General features: G+C 37.0%; 2 protein-coding genes across 2 annotated transcripts in view; both read right to left on the bottom strand.

The window, feature by feature from the left end:
- Positions 1-8894, bottom strand: part of LOC105444845 — an 86751-nt gene extending 77857 nt beyond the window's left edge. The window contains exons 1-7 of the mRNA XM_030983854.1: positions 8649-8894; positions 7867-8060; positions 6618-6782; positions 5767-5905; positions 5051-5266; positions 2313-2450; positions 898-1296 (exon numbers count right to left, since the gene is read on the bottom strand). Of these exons, the coding sequence (XP_030839714.1) occupies positions 898-1296; positions 2313-2450; positions 5051-5266; positions 5767-5905; positions 6618-6782; positions 7867-7998 (1189 nt within the window). The 5' untranslated portion in view covers positions 7999-8060; positions 8649-8894. The remainder of the gene's footprint in view (positions 1-897; positions 1297-2312; positions 2451-5050; positions 5267-5766; positions 5906-6617; positions 6783-7866; positions 8061-8648) is intronic.
- Positions 8895-13074: 4180 nt separating this feature from the next.
- Positions 13075-14657, bottom strand: LOC115922963. Its single transcript, XM_030982800.1, has 2 exons — positions 14324-14657; positions 13075-13611 (listed from the first exon to the last, which is right to left on the bottom strand). The coding sequence occupies exons 1-2, from the start codon at positions 14631-14633 to the stop codon at positions 13400-13402; spliced, it is 522 nt and encodes a 173-aa protein (XP_030838660.1). The 5' UTR covers positions 14634-14657; the 3' UTR covers positions 13075-13399.
- Between the last annotated feature and the right edge of the window lie 37 nt (positions 14658-14694).

Genomic DNA, 14694 nt, shown 5'->3' with positions numbered 1-14694 from the left:
CAATGATCCTCAGACACTTCTACAAATCTCAATAAAGTGTACTACATCCTATCAGTAGAAGGCTTTGATTCTTTGAAAAACATTCTGATCATTTTTTTCACCTACTCCCGGCTCTGGGGCCTGTTTCATAAAACTTGATATCAATAACAAGTTATTGATATAAGCTCCTAAAATTGGCTGTGAGTAGATTTGTCATAGATCTGTGGCAGTTATTAATGATAACAATTTTTTTTTTAAACAGAGCCCTTAATTTCTTTCTACTTTAGCCTACTTTGTCATTCTACAGAAGCCTATAATCACAAGGAGCAAAAGTTTTCAAAGGTAAATATAACAGTAATCATGTGCGGTAAAAAATATCATCTCTCATTAATACTGTAGTATCAATATACAAATAAAGTACCAAAATGTTTTAAAACATAATATAATGGAGCACAATTCTGTAAATTTTCCTTCGTCTTGTTCACAGATGTGCACTGTTTAACAATCTTCCAGTTTGACAAATCTGAGATGCAAGGCTCTACGTGTTATCAGTGTCTGTGATATGGTGTAATATCGAAGCCCTTAAAAAAATTCTACTTCAAAATGATGATGAAGTGCCTCAAAAATGTAAAAAAATCTTTGAGTGACCGGTTTTACCATACTCATTTTCCCAATAGACTGTAGTGTACTAAATAGCGTTAGGAAAACAATGAAATTTTGATTTCCAATAATAAATATCTTGATAATCAGACAGGCGACCGGCTTGTAAAAGTCATTGGGTTCCTGACTGACCTAAAAGTTATAATTATGATTGCAGCATGAGCTAAATCCAGGATCTGAGGAAAAGATACCCAATTCCTTTAACAGATGTAGCTTAGAACATAATATACAAAAATGAGCACAATTCTGTAAACCTACCTTTTTCTTGTTCACAGATGTAAGCCCTGTCCGATGTACAATCCACATTCTCCCATACCCACGAAGACCCCTCTTCTACCATAGCAACGCATTCCTTGTTACCAGAAGGACTTGAGGACTCCCATCCGTTAAAGGACGGACTACCAGAGCCATCACTGAACGCCAACGAGTCGTCTCCGGAGTCGTACTTCAGCCCGGTCATCAGCTTGACCCCGCTGGAGACCCCCTGGTCATTGAGGATACCGGAAACGATGCTCTGCTCCTCGCTGTCGCTGGGGAACAAGAGATGCCCTCTGATGGATCGGCAGGTTTGCTCCGCCCAGTAGTAGGTGGTGGTGTTGGTGAGCTCGAGCATGTAGCAGGAGTTGAGGCCAGCAAAGTAGCCCTCGTTGCAGACAACTGATGCATGAAATATAGAGAGTAATAGTCGTTACCTCATAATAATAATAATAATAAACTATATTTCTATAGCGCATTATACAAGGTATGTCTCTATGCGCTTTACATTGTATTACAAGCTTAATTAATTACATGTATAACTACTATTGAACTACTCATAGAGTGGAATGGCTGCTGTATTATTTTGACGACAGTGACAGCACATTTTAACACATAGAAGAACAGATTTTGGATTCTCAAATCGGTAACAATCACATGTTAACACTTACAACCTTAGACAAAGTATAAACAAGAACAGGTAGGCAAGTTAACAAGATAATTTTGACACATTTTTCATTCATTTTTGTATTTTCTATTAGTAATAAATTATGATGTCTTCACTTGGTTAGCCCTCAAATTAGGGTTAAATACTCTTTTTTCACTCAAATCTCACTATGTTGAGGACTATTATATTTCATTGTTACCAAAATATTCTATTTTATTGTTACTTTCTGCACTTCTTTGGAAGACTTCACCAAAATTCTTCTTTATAGAACTTCATGTACTGTATGTAAAGCATGCACAATCAGATCAACCTCACAAACTATATCTCGTTGCAGTTGATTATAATAAATAGCAAACAGTATGTTATGAACTATTAATTAAGTCACCCCTTGACTGACATTACATGCCAGGTCATACATCATATACACATATTACAACACTAACATATTTGACATTCACTCCCCTTCCTTTATCAGATACATATATATACCTGTTAAATTCTATGAAGAAAATTATAATTTCTAATCTATGAAAAAGCACTGATGCAAATAATGTACACAAACTGCAGAAAGTTAGAGACCCACACTCGTCTGCCTACCTGGGCAAACAAACTATTAAGACATACGCAAATAGATACAATCCTACATTGTAACTGGACAAGCAAGGAATTGCAGTCTTTCTTTCACACTATTTAACAGTGCTACCAGACACATTTCGAGCAACACCATTTTCAGAATGCAAAGGATAATTACCATCGTAGTCTTCGCAGTCCCCACCACCCCAGCCATCCACGCAGATGCATACGTAGCCATTGACACCGTCTTCACACGTACCGCCGTTCTGGCATGGATCGCTTGAACACTCATCGATGTTGGTTCCACAATGGGTGCCTGCATAATAAAAGGGAAAAAAGTAAAAGTTTCAAAGTGACATGCGAACGGTGCTTCTACATTTGCTCTGGCAACATTTGCTCCAAGCTTTATTTTGTTGAATAGGGTTACGATTGGGATTGTAATTAGGTTCTAGGTCAAGTTTTAGGGTTAAGCTCATTGGTGCTAGCTGAATTTCCTGCAGCATGACGGATGTTTGTGTTTAGGAGTATTTGCAGTGTTCGGTCTAAGACTGAAATTTAAAAAAAAATTCTTGGTCACAACACTTGACCCCCCCCCCCCCCCTCCCCCAAGGAAAAAAAAATAATAATAATTTGACCACCAATAGCAGTCCCCATTAGTCTAGTATAACTATATTAAGTATCTTGAACATGAAAACAATTTGCTTTCCTCTTTGATGAAACATATAAATCTAATGAAAGTTTAGGGCTAAATCTTGGTTTTGGAAACCCCTCGGCCTCCTTCGTCTTTTGTGTTAATCGTCACTACGCTGTCCACTATAACAATTTTTAGTGAATTCTTGTGACTTTTTTTATAGTGAATGGTGTTTGAGAATGAGCCCCTCTCTCACTTAAATTTGAAACCGCTCAAGTGGATCAGCCAAAGGGAGCGCGTAAACTCACTGTACAGCGCTCAATGCGTAAAGTTCTACGTGGGGCCTCCATTTAACGTGCTATCCGAGGGACGGAATGTTTTTCACTTAACTATGAAACAAGGGGAGGGGCACGTTAACACACAACGCAGGCTTCAGTCATCCGCCTAGGTGAACCCGAGAACTGACTTTGGTTCAACAAGACAACAGGCAGATGCTTTAGTTGTACTGACTGAGCCTGAGGTCAAGGTCTGAGCCAACTGGCCTCCACTTAGACTTACTCAGGCTGAAGTTCTTAACCCTAAAGTTATCCCTAACTCTGAGTCTAACCCTAGATCACTCATAGGCTGGTGTTGGACGTGCATGTACATAAACCCTATTATTATTCTAAAGTTAAGCCTGTGCATAGCCTGGACATGTGGAAATAAAGACATAGGGTCTAATGTAATGTTCACAGTTCACACACACGTACGTCACACTGCACTGAACACATTAACAAAATTTAAACAATCTGTAAAAACTAACGGGTGGGACTGTACAAAAACCCCGCTACTCCCATGACAGACGAAAATGGGATTAAAATCCCCTTTCACAGCCAGTAATGCACAAACTTAGAACATATGACAGTTATAATTGTGTTTTTGAACAGCACATATATAATACTTGAATTCATAACTATCTAAATTTAAATTTATCACACAATTTACGAAAGATTCATACCGGGCCACCTAACTCCGAAAGCAAAGAGTAATAATGAATATTCATTAGTCTCTGCGTTAATTATGCGTATGTGGTACAGCTCATTGGCCCAAAGTTTTAACCAATGGTGGACAATTAGCAAACAAGTTTTTTGAGTGAGCCTCTGGGGGTGAATTCAGGTGAATTATCTACTTAAATTAAAAGGCTTATCACTTGCTTAGTTTAGTTTGTTACACTTAACTCCTTTTGGGCTCACATTGATACATTTTAGATAAATAAATCATATTCTTTGTTTGTATCATCTTCCTTCGGTCGATCATTGTTCAATTACAAAAAAGTAATAAAAATACCCAAGCTAAGGAAAGAAAATTACTGAAATTGACCGGAAATGTTAGAAACAAAATTAACAACGCTAGAGAGGTCAATTACTGGGGTGGTGATCGGGGGTGTTTGTGCTGTCAACCCTAAAAAGTCGTTCATGCCTTTTGCGAATAGCATAAAAACAAGATTTACTTGAATAACCTACTGTGATATTCATTATTATTTTGTAAAACTGGGACCCTACCCACAAGCATATTTGCTTTTAAGGGTATATCACCATTTCATATTATGATTGTATTTCTGTTATTTTGCCCCTGTACTTGTGTTCACACATAAATTTAAAATGGAAAATAAATGAATTGAATTGAATTGAATTGAACTGAATTAAAATTACTAGTACTCCACAACAGAGGCAAAACTTGATGCATCGCTGATCGTCAACGAAACGGAGTTAAGTCTTTTGTCAACTCTGTTTGTTGCTACGGCAGGCAGCCAGTGAAAACGAATTCGTTCAATCAAATTATGGAAATGGAAGCATTACATTAAACAAACAGAACTTTTTTTTTATTTTTTATTCCTGGCCCATTTTTCCTGATTAAGGTGTCATATGAAAGGGCAGAAAATGAACTTTCTAGAAATTTTCTCTTTGAAATTCAGATACCGCCCGCCAAATGACTTTTTGGTACCCTCTCTTCAAATTGATTTTAATCACTCATGCGTGAAATATGCATGATATGAGTTGGATTAAATGAAAGAGGAGGATCTAAGCTTTACAAATATGTGTCATTTATTAATTTTAATTGTGATTAAGTTATGATAAAACATCGATAAATCTCGGTTTCGTTTTTTTCCGGGACGCACTGTGTACCCTTACGCTATTACTAAGCTACTACTATTTTAATCGAAAATATATCTTTGCAAGGGGAAAGCGTTTGGGGTATTTCCTTTTGAAATGTTATTTGTTTTTTGAAATATAAATCACACCTACCTTCGAACCCATCTGCGCAGTCGCAGGTGTAGCGATTGACGCCGTCCACACACTCCCCATTGTTCTGGCAGGGATTTGATGCGCACTCGGCATAGTCCACCTGACAGAAGTCACCTGACAATCCTGTTGGGCAGTCACATGTCACATTCCACACCCACGTGCTTGAATCAGTACAGGTCGCGTCCTCGTGATTGCACGGGTTCGGTTCACAGTCGACTAAAAGAGTAGAATAGACAAGATCATATGAGCATTTTAAAATAAATTTGGTGATAAATTTGATTAAACTAAACATTTTGATTATACAGCAATGAGATTTGTTACACTTCAAAATTTAACTAAAAATGTTATTAATGTTCACCCGAAGAATCAAAATTGTTTTGAATTGAATCAAAATTTATATCATTGCGAAAGGGAAGCCTTACTGGTCAAATATAACAACTTCCCTCTTCTAGCGGTCCTTCGTATAGAGCGTCAAGGTTCTTGACGTCACATGCGAGACACAGGTACCCACAAAATTTTATTTTACGCATTTCCATGATATCTATATGATTTTTCAGCAAATTATTCGTGTTTTTCAAGAGAAAACCTTTCCATCCATATATAATTTGTCCATAATTATCAGTTGTCGTGAATTTTCTTCGGGTGACTACTTTAATCTTTATAATCTGATAATAAATACAGTCATGAGTAATAACTTTAAAAAGTCTTAAACATACCTCGGCAGCCGTAAAACTCGAGTCTCATGCAGGGATGATTCTGACACTCAGTCGGGTGCAATCTGATACTGGTAGCTTTCACAGGTGTCGCCAATGTGTTGTTGACTATGCCATTACTATTGGCGTTACCATCGAACATCTGTTAAAAGTAGACAAAACACGGATAGGTGAATTATATTTACCATTTTGTGTAAATAATCAGGAGAAATGGTAATTGTTATGCTATTATTATACAAAGTAACGTCTATTCCATAAGGTGAAAAGTAGAAAATGGTAACTGGAAGAAAACTGAGTTTGTCGAATCGTTTGATTTACAGCATTTCCAATGCATAATTCGCTTGTTTCTTACTGGAATATTAATCAATGCCGAAAAAGTATATACCCAACGTTATACCTCTTTGTTATTAATTGATTCAGAATTAACGGCGTGTTTACACGGGAGCAGATCTGAAATAAAGGGGTCTTCCCCTAACCCCCCCCCCCCACCCCCCCCCAAAAAAAAACTAACGATTTTGTTTTTAAAGGGTTATCGATCATATACCCAAAGCAATCTTTAACAAGTAGGGGGTTCGGACTCCCGACATCGCTCTGTATCTGCGCCTGCTGTTTTTTAATTCTTTTTATTAACGGAAAGGCTTCCAATTCAATCACAGGGTTCTTACAAAATCAGTCATTTTGATTTCATCTGTTGAGAACCAGAAGCGCATTAACTCTGTATTTAATTGATACCAGTTAATTATGTTTACGCTCTTCTGGTTCCAAATTGTCGAATCACATGGTAACATGTTTTAATAAAGTTTTGGCTAAAATAAATCAAATAAATAGAATAGTGATATTATTGATGAACTTACCATCGTACTACCGCTCTCTTCATAGACGACCCAGTCGGTATCGGTAGTGTTATCGGTGAACCGATATGACAGATAATACTGTGAGCAGTAGATGCTAGCAAGATCAGGATGGTTGAAACCTTGTGTTGATACGGCACCGATCATCTTGGGCTCACTGAAGTCAACCTGTGCAGAGAAACGGACATAGTGGATGGTGGTAGACATATTAGAAGGATTAAAAAGGTAGGAAGGAGGTATAAACAGAGAGATCGGAGAGAAAGAGAACTTATCGTATCCATGACCGTATCCTCATATCGTCTATTATTGCGCAGATCCTTGAAACACGTTGGTCTCTTTGCCGATCCGCCGTGATTGAGAGGTCCATCCTTCCCAGGGGCCCCACTCACAAGCATTGCTTTGTGGGGTCCCAATTTGGATCATGTTTGTTCGTCATGATTGCTATGTCTGGTGTTTTTTAATAAACTGAAACTGAAACTAAAACTGAATTTAGGACATGAAATTAAAAAAATAGCCAAAAGGTATATATCTAGTTCACACCAATCATGATGACTTTTTAACTGATATGTAATTCATTAGTTTTTGTATTTGTATATAGACCTATAGTTCTCCATACATGAGGTGGATTTTATGTTATACTTGTCTTCCAAAAGTCAGAGGGAAAACTCTGGTGTAGTGGTTCAACTGCACACCCTTTCAGTTATGCTGGGAGGAGAGGCCCGAGGGTTACAGTGATTTAGTCTGTACGCCTCTAAGGCACAGGTGACGCTAAATACTTGATAATAATTATAAAAGCTATTTCGCAACTACGTTCTTTGTGGCCTTTATATCAGCCATTAAAAAGAAGACCATGGACTGTTAATGAAGTGGATTAGAAAGGACCAAACGTGATCCGGGGCCGTGGGCAACCCCATCTCTTGATATCCTTGCTAGCTATGGTGTTGGAAGAGCAATATACTTGCCCATAAACTCTGAATATTGATACCTTTACAATGAATTTGAAACGCATAGTAAAGAAGTATTCTTTAAAAGGGAGAAATATATCTTTACGGCGTCACATTACACCCAGAGCCATCTATATACAGAGTTTGGCTAAATTGGTTTCACTGGGTCACAACATGGCGTTTATTCTTTTGTTTTGTGCTTGCCCAACAAAGCAGTAGTCGCCATATTGTGTCCAATTCGAACCGGGTTGGCCAAACTCTGTGTATAGATGGCTCTGATTACACCCTGACCACACCCCTCAACTCACCTGTATCCACTCAGTGATATTGTTGATATCCGCCGCTTCATCAGCGCACCAACCACCGGGCGAGTTTAGTCTCACGTGATCTTTGGAGATGTCGATTGGTCCATTTTCTTCCCCGCCCATGTATGACGACATGGAGATACTAGAAAGTGGGATGGTCCCATCCTCTAGACCAACAGGTGGATTTGGGCATGGACCTGAACAAAAAATGAATAAATAATTTAAAAAAATTAATAAATGGATAAATAAAGAGATAAGTAAAGAAATGAATAGATAAATAAATAAACAAGAAAATAAATAATTAAATAAATTTAGGAAAGTGCATTAATAGACAGATGGGGGGGGGGCGGAATGAGTAAATGAATAAATTAATAAATACATGAATACAAAAATAGATGGAATGGATGAAGACTACATTGGAAAAAGTGTTACCATAGAGGACACAGTGGACTACAGGTTTAGAATATTATGAAGACAATATTTTACCGAACTAACAACATGACTAACCGTTTGCTCGTGCAAATCTTTGTTCGAGTAGAATATTAATAGGATAGGAAAATAAAGAAAAGTAGAATCATAGAAATGGTAGAAAGTTGGAACTTTCGAAATAATATTCAAAATTACCAGAAATATCTTGTGAATGAATGCCAGAAATTTGGATAAAGGAGAAAAGACATTACTACGATTACGATGTAACTCTCTAAGCAAAAAAAAATCGCGATGAAGATTGAACAGTAAATGTAAATTCGCTTTATATCAACAAATAATTGCTCATGTCGACTTACCCGATAATTTATCATAATAATGTGAATCTTTATGCTCGGTCACGTTGACGCCATTCGTGACGTCATCGGACGAGACGAGGTAACATTCTTCGTTTTCGAAGTCGTATTCGAAGGCCTCGCAATGGATCTCGTGTGCATACAGGCAGGCGGACGCGCACCCCGCCTCGTTCACGTACTCGACTTCGGCTGTCTTGTTGACGAAGAGAGCCCCGGTGTGCTCCGACTTTATGAAGAAGCTAAATGGAAAATCTGTAAAAAGAAGATAATAGTTGATCTGAAGACAGTTTCATTGTACATTCTGCCCTGCTTACCAGTTTAACACATCTTCACCCATTCTCTCTCTCTCTCTCTCTCTCTCTGTCTCTCTCCCTCTCACTCTTTCTCTCATACACATACATACCCGCACGCACACACACCACGTACTATCTCTTCCCCCACTCTCTCTCTCTCTCTCTCTCTCTCTCATCATTCACTGTGTCGATTATAATTATTACGGCAATATTGGTATTTGCACATAAAATGGCGTAGGTCCTCTTTAATTCTGACTGCATTTAATTCATACAAACATGAAACTTAATCGTTTACTGCACATTCCGCTGATTATCTAAAAAGTGGTTGTCTTTATTTCTTCGTTGTACCCAACATCCGTGGATTTGATAAGCATTAAGAAAGTATAGCTTGTGACTGTCAGAAGTCTTTGCACATTTGATCAAAAACGCCATTTAACAATTTCGTATATAATTTTCTATTTCAAATTAAAATTTGTTTTAATTATATTTGACCAAGTTTTTTTTTAAATTTAAAGTGTAAAGCGCTTAAGACAATTTGTTACGACGTGGGGATACAGATGTCTTGACGAATCAAATTTATATCAAATGAAATTAATCCAATCAAACCACACCGAAAGATGGCAAAATGTTTGTCTCCCGTTCCTTCTAGCTCGGTTATTGTATTTAATCAAATTTGTATCATCCCATTTTCATGACATCAATGAACAGGATGATTTTTTAACGTGTAAAGCGCTTCAGACAATTTGTATGACGTGGAGGATACAAATTCGGATCAAACATTATAATGGAAGATTATACGTCAAGACGGATGAAAATAAATAAATCTTGGATGAAAACATGCAACCAATTCGTACTTTTCTGTAACCCCCTCATTGACGTCTGTTTGAAAAAGGGACATCTACAGGAGAAAAGGTAATTATTGAATCTATTCTCTTTTTGGATATGTTATCCTGTCAATGTATACATGTCATTTAACGCTTTATAGATGTTTTGACGAATTAAATTGATATCAAATACAACGAATCTCATTAAAACAAACCAAAAGAGGGCAAAATGTTTGTCTCGCATTCCTTCTCGTTCACTTCCATAACACATGTACATGATGTTCATAAACACAATTAATAGGGAGGTATATTACCTGCTGATAGTCCAGTTGCGCACAAGATGGCAATCACAACCTATGAAACAAAAGAAAATTTGATTATGTAAATAAGATTTTAGAAGGGTGCATAAGAGAGAGAGAGAGAGAGAGAGAGAGAGAGAAAGAGAGAGGAGAGGGAGCTAGGGAGGGAGAAATAGAGACAGACAGAGAGAGAGAGAGAGAGAGAGAGAGGGGGAGAGGGGAGAGGGGGAGAACATTTTTGATATAACGAAAATTACTTATTAGATTTATATGAAAGAAAGAAAGAAAAATACGATGAAACGTATGTAAATGCTTTATTAGTTATGTAAAAGGTTAAAAACACCAACAATATTATCCCCCAAATAGTCTTAGTTAAATTGCAATTTATCCATATGATTATTTTGTGACATTATGTCATGCACGCTATATACAGGGTAACATGTCCACTATGCTGTAATTGTTATGATAAATTCACTAATTACTTGATAACATTGAACTAAACACTTTATTTTAATAAATGAGTTGACACAAAATTGCTTTGTGTGGGCTATTTTCATACTTGTATATACAATTAATGCAATAAAATAGTATATAAATAGAAACATAAATATGTATTTCAGGTATACATCCCCCACCACGTATCAAATGACATACCAACGTTTATTTGAATGCTACAGAATTGATCACTCATTTCCTGGCAATGTCGCATATGAAATATATTAATCGTACTTAAATGAATTATCTAACATTTAAATTGAAGTAAAGGTATCAAGTAAATTTATTATCATATATCCTGTATCTTCCTTTCAAATTGATGGAAAATCAACTAAAATAAAAGCTAAATCCAAATGTTTTGGACACTGTTGTTGAATTGCGTCATTTGCCACGAATAATGTTTTTTTAGTTCAACTTTTAGACGCAGTACTTCTCTTGGATACTCACCAGGATAAAACAGCGTTCTGTTATTTGTCCCATGTTGGTAAATATATTCCTTTTATATCATTCCGGTACCATGGCAACAGAATCACTGCCAAACTTTGCATAAATCCGTTTCCAGAAATACGCCAATCTTTATCTTCCAGCGTATACTGTCTGTCGTGCGGATTTAAAACGTCGTGTACAAAGATGGCGTCCGCAATGTTTGACAGCTTAGCTCATCATACAAAAGTTTTATAACTGTTAATGCATTATCCCACATCAACAATAGGCCCCCACACCACAAAATGCTATTTGCGTATAACGTGCCCCCTCCCTCCTCTCGAAGGTGAGTATCGATCGCTTTTAGTGAAGATAGAAAGAGAAAATAAAGACGGGGATCAATACTAATCGATATCGTATATTGGTCGGGCCGTCCCGTTTTGATGATAACAGGGGAGAAACAAAGTCGAAATTATCGATTGAACAAGAAAGAACAATTTCTGCGCAGCTCTTACTTGTGGGAGAATAGTTTTTCTTGACGTAATGTCGAGATGCTTACAACTTCTTGTGCAATTTTCATACTGCTTCGGAAGTTTTGTTTATGCCGTATAGAACCTTGATCTGCTTCCTCTTTTTTTAATCATTACGTTTACGAAATGAAAGGTTATTTGGAGATACCTGGGAGGGGGCTTGGGTGATCAGGAAATGATGTTCTTCATATTCATTATACTAGACATTGACAATTTAGGAGGATAGATTGAAATTACAGGGGGTGGAATGTGAAAAGGGATAGGTAAGATACAGAGAAAGGAGAGAGAGAGAGAGAGAGAGAGAGAGAGAGAGACAGAGAGAAAGAGAGAGAGGAGTAAACTTAATAAATAGAGATGTATAAGTAACGTAAAACGAGGCAGAGACCCAAGATCACCAATGAGGAGAAAGAAAAGGAGAGAGAGGGGCTGAACTCGCTGAAGACGGAGTGAGACACAGGGATGCAGAGAAGGAGGGTGAGGGAGGGAGAGAGAGTGAGAGTTAGAGAGAGAGAGAGAGAGAGAGTGAGAAGGGGAAGGACAGAAGTAGAATATGAGAAGGGTATAACTAGGGGTAAGCGGAAGAAGATTGTCGAAATAATTATGGCAACCGGTTTAAATGAACAGGTGATTGGAATATATATTTTATTTTACGAACAAACTAGACAGTTTCAGGTTTTATATATATTTCGCTTTATTTAATCTGACTTTTCTGGTTTTAAGTGATAAGTATCGAAATATCAAATCTCGTAATAAAAACAGGATTTCAATTGAATAGTTAAGAGTTACAAGGTTATGACTACAATCCCATTATCTTATAAAATTTAAAAAATCCGTATACTAATGTACTTTTTTCCATGTACACATTTAATGGAAAATAATGTGATTTATATTTCAAACAAAAAGAAATCAGTCTTTGATGTCAAGGATATTACCAATGCAATAAATAAAATAATTAGTTCCATTGCGATTGTCTCTATGAACGCTAATACCGCCCACAACGTTGTAGTGCAAGAGCAATCAAATGGAAGAACAGCAAATGGAGAAACTTCTAATGAACACAGGGAGAGGAATTTAAAAACCAAACATTATGAAGCAAAGCATTTCTATCAATATATAAACGATAAACATATACTATGTTATAACCCTTAACATAAGTGTAGTTCATCACTAAACTATTACCCCTGAAAACTATCCCTTGAACTATACCAAGGGACAACAGTGGATCTAGGTCAACTGCCCCTATACCCTAACCATCCCCAGACAATTACTCCCTGGTAGAATTTGGTTCGATTGCATTTGACTTCATTTGATTTTTAAAAAAACTAAAATACATTTAGAAATATATATATCATTGTAAAGAACACAGTATAATCATTTGAATTGTCAATTAGCTTGTTTAATATTAGGTCAAAGGAATTTATTCAGTCATTGATAAATTCATAAAACTGTTTTGTGATAAATATTATTCGAATACTAAACAAACAAATTTGAAAACAATATTGCTTAAAACTGAATCAAGTGAAGAAAAATATAAACGAATTTGAATGAAAAAGACAGAAATAAATTATCTACAATAATTATCGTATAGATTATAGTTTTTTAATATCGATCACTAAAATTTGAAATATACTACTGATTAGTGCGGTGATGATGATGGCGATATCTAAATGACCATTTTACAAAAGAGTCACATTCTAAATGACTACAAATGCATATTGACTAGGTAGATTCCATTACCGTCATATGTGTGGTAGTTTTAGTCTTTGCTCCACTTGTTTCATAAATATCTTTTATCGGATTGTCCTTAACGTGTATGTCGACTGCTGATGAGAGCGATGATGATGGCGAAATCTAAATGTCCATTTTACAAAAGCGTCAGATTCTAAACGACTACAAATGGGTGTTGACGAGGACGACTCCATTGTTATCATAGGCATGTTCGTTTTTAGTCGTCCCTCCGTTGGTTTCATAAATAGCTTTATCGGTTGTTCCTTGGCGTGTATGATGACAGCTAATGAGTCCGATGATGATGGCGAGGATAGTGACTACTCCGAGGGCGGTCGCCGACACGATGACTACCACTTTTTGATCTTCAGAGATTCCTGTGTGTGTGTGTGTGATATTGAAATGAAGAAAATATGATCAGACTGAGCTTATACATGTATTATGGTTTTCAGTAGAGGTCCAAAGGATATGGGGACGGAGTGGGGAATGGGGGAATCTAGCCACTGACTTTCAGATATAGTCGAAAGTAATGAAGGTGCCCGTTATTAGAGAGAATCATGCATATTTTATTGTGTGTTAGTCTTTATATCTCAGTGACCATTTACATTTATTTTGTTAATATCTGCGTGATGCGCGTGTTTTACAAGGGTATTTCAACGAAATATTGGGTCACGTAAGCCAACCCTTCGTAGATCAGATACCGTGTTCTCTACAAAAGTACTAAAAATAGGCCCATTTACACATCCCAACACCATTTTGAAAAATCGTCTATTTTTGGGAGTACCATTACCACTACTGGAAAAACAAACATTAAAAATGTCGAAGTTTGTTCATACCTATATAATTATCGTTTTTGTAAACATTTCAACATTCAAATTCAAAAGCAAGACTCAACTCATACATTGTTCAACATAACATGGTCAACATTATCATGGTTATTTCATTAGCTTCATTATGTTTGTTGATTTTCAATTAGTGAAGTTACTTTGTAGTCATTTCTAAAGTTAGATATATGATATACGCTATAACCTATTGTCATTATCATGACATTAATACGTTAAAAGAAAAATCAGCAGTAAGACAACAAACCTTCAGACGATGAACCAGCTGGCGTGGACATCGATACGTTCCTTTCTGGCGATGACGTCATCTCACCATCGACCAATGTCGTTGAACCACTCTCTGTCGCAGTCTTCTGTGACGTCACGATCACCTGCGCTGTCGTTGACCCCTTAACGGATGACATAGTACCATGGGTAGTCGCGTCCGTGTGCGCTGTATCGGTGCTTCCCGGCGTCGACCCTGTCGTCACTTTCGTTGCGACAGTAGATGATGTCCGATCTGACGTCATTATCTTAGATGACATTATCTCTGACGTCATGCTCTCAGATGACGTCATCACTGACGTTATCGTCACTTCAGGCGTTTCAGTTGAAGGTAACGTGTCTGTAGACAATGAG

This window comes from Strongylocentrotus purpuratus, unplaced genomic scaffold (assembly GCF_000002235.5).
Source record: "Strongylocentrotus purpuratus isolate Spur 01 unplaced genomic scaffold, Spur_5.0 spur5_scaffold_13, whole genome shotgun sequence".
Lineage (NCBI taxonomy): Eukaryota > Metazoa > Echinodermata > Echinoidea > Camarodonta > Strongylocentrotidae > Strongylocentrotus > Strongylocentrotus purpuratus.
The sequence above is the reverse complement of the archived record's forward strand: the minus strand, read 5'-3'. Positions and strand labels throughout refer to the sequence as shown.

Excerpts from the sequence above, each read along its gene's own strand:
- LOC115922963 (XM_030982800.1), bottom strand. The coding sequence starts at position 14,633 with ATGACGTCATCTGAGAGCATGACGTCAGAGATAATGTCATCTAAGATA. Across the intron at positions 13,612-14,323 it reads AGCTGGTTCATCGTCTGAAG|GAATCTCTGAAGATCAAAAA; the intron begins GTTTGTTGTCTT and ends ACACACACACAG.